Below are 3,188 nucleotides of genomic sequence, written 5' to 3'. Positions count from 1 at the left end.
TTGTTTCTGACTGAGTAGTATTGGATCAGGGCATCAGACAGATCAACTCATCCCATGAATTTATTGTAGTCTTTCACAGAGTCAGGAACGGGAACATCTTTCACTACCCAGTGCCCTGCCTCTTTGACTCTCCTCTTTAAAGTTGCTCCACTGAAAGCTTTGTGGAAGGTGCTGCAGACCGTCACCTCCTTGGTGTCCTTCCACTTGATAAATAGGAGTCCGTCTTTTCTGATCCACCGCATCTCTCCCCTCTGTGCAGATCTTGGAAGGTTGTTCAGTGTTGTTTTGGGGAATCCCACACGATTTTGCCGGATGGTGCCACATGCAGCAGTGCTGTTTGAAGCCAGTTTTTGAAATAGGTAAGGACTACTGTAGAAATTGTCCAGATATAAATGGTAGCCCTTTCCTAAAAGTCCAAACTCCATGAGGTCCATTACTGATGTGGTGCTGAGACCTTCTTCCCGAACAACAGCAGACTTCCCCTGGTAAATGAAAAAATTCCAAGTATACCCAGTCCTGGAATCAGCCAAAACAAACAGTTTATACCCAAACCTGGTAGGCTTGTCCCTCATAAATTGCTTGAAGTCAATTCGTGCTTTACTGGCCACCATCCGTTCATCAATGCATATTTCTCGCATTGGTTGAAAATGAGTCTTGCAGGCAACTCTGATGTCGTCATAAAGTGGTTTCAGATTGAATAGCCGATCATACTGAGGAGTTCCCTTTTTTTGGTCATTTTCTTCATCTTTTTTGATGTTGGACAGGTGAAGGGACCAAAGGATGGACTCAAATCTGTCACGGGTCATGCAGCTACGTGGAAATGGAAAATTATATGACCATTTTGTTCGCCAGAAGTCTGGCTTTGAAGGTACTTGTACCAGTCCGCTGAATATAATTATGGCTAAAAATTTGTAAAAATCGTCCACTGTCAAAGGTGACCATTTGAATTTTTTTCCAGCTGCAAGTAAACGCTGTGCATTTTCATTTGTGTTTTTGATTATTTCCCGAATGGTGTAGGCACTAAAGAAAAGCTTGAACAGACTCAGGGGTGACCAACTTTTTGTAGAGTCAGTCTGAGGTCCTGGGTCTTTCTTTGGAGTAAATAATGGACATCCGGGCTCCGTATCAAGTTCCTCTCTAGTGTGCCAACAATCCTCGTCTTGTTGTTGGTGCGCTGAGGAGCTGACTTTCTGTTGTTTCCTTGCCTTTTTGTGTGTGGTTGTTGTTCTTTTTGGGGCTGGAGCTCTTCCACGCCCTGAAGACCTCAAAGGAACTGGTGGAACATAGTCTTCATCAGCCTCTCCTGCACGATCTCCACTGTGGAAACAGAATGAAATATATTGAAGACTAAATTTGACAAAAAATGACATACTGAAAATGAAGCTGCATCACACAGTCTTATGAAATAAAGCAAAGACACCAATGTTGCACTGTGACAACACATTTCTTATTTTGTAACAATTTTTTTGGCATAATGGACATCTTACCTCAAAGAAGATGAAGAATCATGAGAGGTGGGGGGAGGTTCAGCTCCATCTGAGCTTGATGGTTCGGCTTCCACTTGACTATAAATAAAAATAAAGTATTTGAAGAATTAGAGGTTTATTACAAAGTAATGAACCAAAGTAAACATGAAATCCTTACTAGTAAAATAAAACATATTTTAGTAAAACATAAATAAACAAATAACCACATGGTTTTACTTCCTGCCGTTATTACAAGCATATAATCACAGAAATGAAATTAAATAAATAAATAAATAAATAAATAAATAAATAAATAAATAAATAAATAAATAAATAAATAGAACCAAAACATCAAATATTTTGTGTGAAATTGCGGGGGGAATCTTACACATCACCAAGATCAAGTCTGTCAGCTGTGTCCGGCTCTTCCTCTTCCTCCTCGTCCGAATCCCACCAGCTATCAGAAGGGTCTTCCAGCTCAACATCGTTCCGAAATATTTCTTCCAGCGCCTCCACATCGGACATCTTCCTCCGCGCCATTGCAGTTGAGCTAATTTTTGCAAGAGTTAGCTCCGCTCGTAGCAAATCGAAAAACCGTTGTTCATTCGCAGAAGGCACAAGTGAAATGAGCTGCACACAGCTTATTTGAATTCTGTGGGGTTCCATTTGTATCAAAAATAAGTAGTCATATGTGTAGATGTGTCGTTGCGTCATATGTGTAGATATGTCGTTGCTATGTGTTGTTGGTCTATGTCGTTGGTCTATGTTGTATGTAGATGATGCATATGTAGATGTTGCATATGCGTTCGCTGCATATGTGTTTGCTGAATATGTAGATGTTGCATATGTCTATGTTTTATATGTAGATGTTGCATATATCTATGTTGCATATGCGTTCGCTGCATCTGTCTATGTTGCATAGGCGTTCGCTGCATATGTGTTCTCTATGGGGTACAACATAGACCAACGACATAGACCAACAACACATAGCAACGACACATCTACACATATGACTTCTACTTATTTTTGATACAAATGGAACCCCATATAAAACGTGCTATATTTCCCTGCTTAAAGAAAAACAGCTAAAATGCCTCTGTGCAATGTTTGCTAATGATCAAATGTAGAGGAGTACATGCACAAACACTATCCTTTTTTTTCTAAAACCATTGTTTGCTTAAGCTTACATATTTCAGTCAATATTTGCAGTTGTTTTTTCAAGATGTTGTACGAGAAGGCTTCCTAAATATAAAAGATCCATCTTTTGTATTAGAATTTTGTAAAAAAAAAAAAGTTTAGTCAGTTTAAAAATGATCGTCCTATCATAAAGAAAGCTTAACATTTGTGGTCCAACTTTGCTTTTGAACGAGGTAAATAAACTGAATCTTAATGGCACTTTTCTAGTCATACAAATCAGTCAAAACACTTTTAAATGTCACATTTACTTATGGCGAGAAGATGGATTTGAACACACAGACTTTACAGCCACCCCTTACCAAACTGCGGTAGTCCCATATCATAATACTGTTGCCGCATATTTGTTTATACAAAGTCTGTAAGGCACTTTATTGTGGGTTCCCAGCTGTTAAAATCCACACAGACAGCGACGTCACTGCTTAAATTAATGTTGTCTTTCCAAATAAAGCCTTTGTTAAATCTAGATTATGTTCAAGCTACTTTAAAGTATTTCTAACCAGGCAGAAGTTACAATCCAACTTATGT

The 3,188-nt window shown here is 38.9% G+C and overlaps 1 protein-coding gene and 1 long non-coding RNA gene across 2 annotated transcripts in view; both read right to left on the bottom strand.

The window, feature by feature from the left end:
* Positions 1-732: 732 nt before the first annotated feature.
* On the bottom strand, positions 733-1,757 carry LOC106960051 (uncharacterized). Its single transcript, XR_001427484.1, has 2 exons — positions 1,488-1,757; positions 733-1,317 (listed from the first exon to the last, which is right to left on the bottom strand). It is a non-coding gene; the product is annotated as an uncharacterized LOC106960051 (long non-coding RNA).
* Positions 1,758-1,850: 93 nt separating this feature from the next.
* LOC106960047 (GTPase IMAP family member 4-like) overlaps positions 1,851-3,188 on the bottom strand; it is a 6,523-nt gene continuing 5,185 nt past the window's right edge. The window contains exon 3 of the mRNA XM_015052965.1: positions 1,851-2,036. Within this exon, the coding sequence (XP_014908451.1) occupies positions 1,851-2,036 (186 nt within the window). The remainder of the gene's footprint in view (positions 2,037-3,188) is intronic.

Source organism: Poecilia latipinna, unplaced genomic scaffold (genome assembly GCF_001443285.1).
Source record: "Poecilia latipinna isolate Pla-1442-1.1 unplaced genomic scaffold, P_latipinna-1.0 Scaffold1149, whole genome shotgun sequence".
NCBI classification, from domain to species: domain Eukaryota; kingdom Metazoa; phylum Chordata; class Actinopteri; order Cyprinodontiformes; family Poeciliidae; genus Poecilia; species Poecilia latipinna.
The sequence above is the reverse complement of the archived record's forward strand: the minus strand, read 5'-3'. Positions and strand labels throughout refer to the sequence as shown.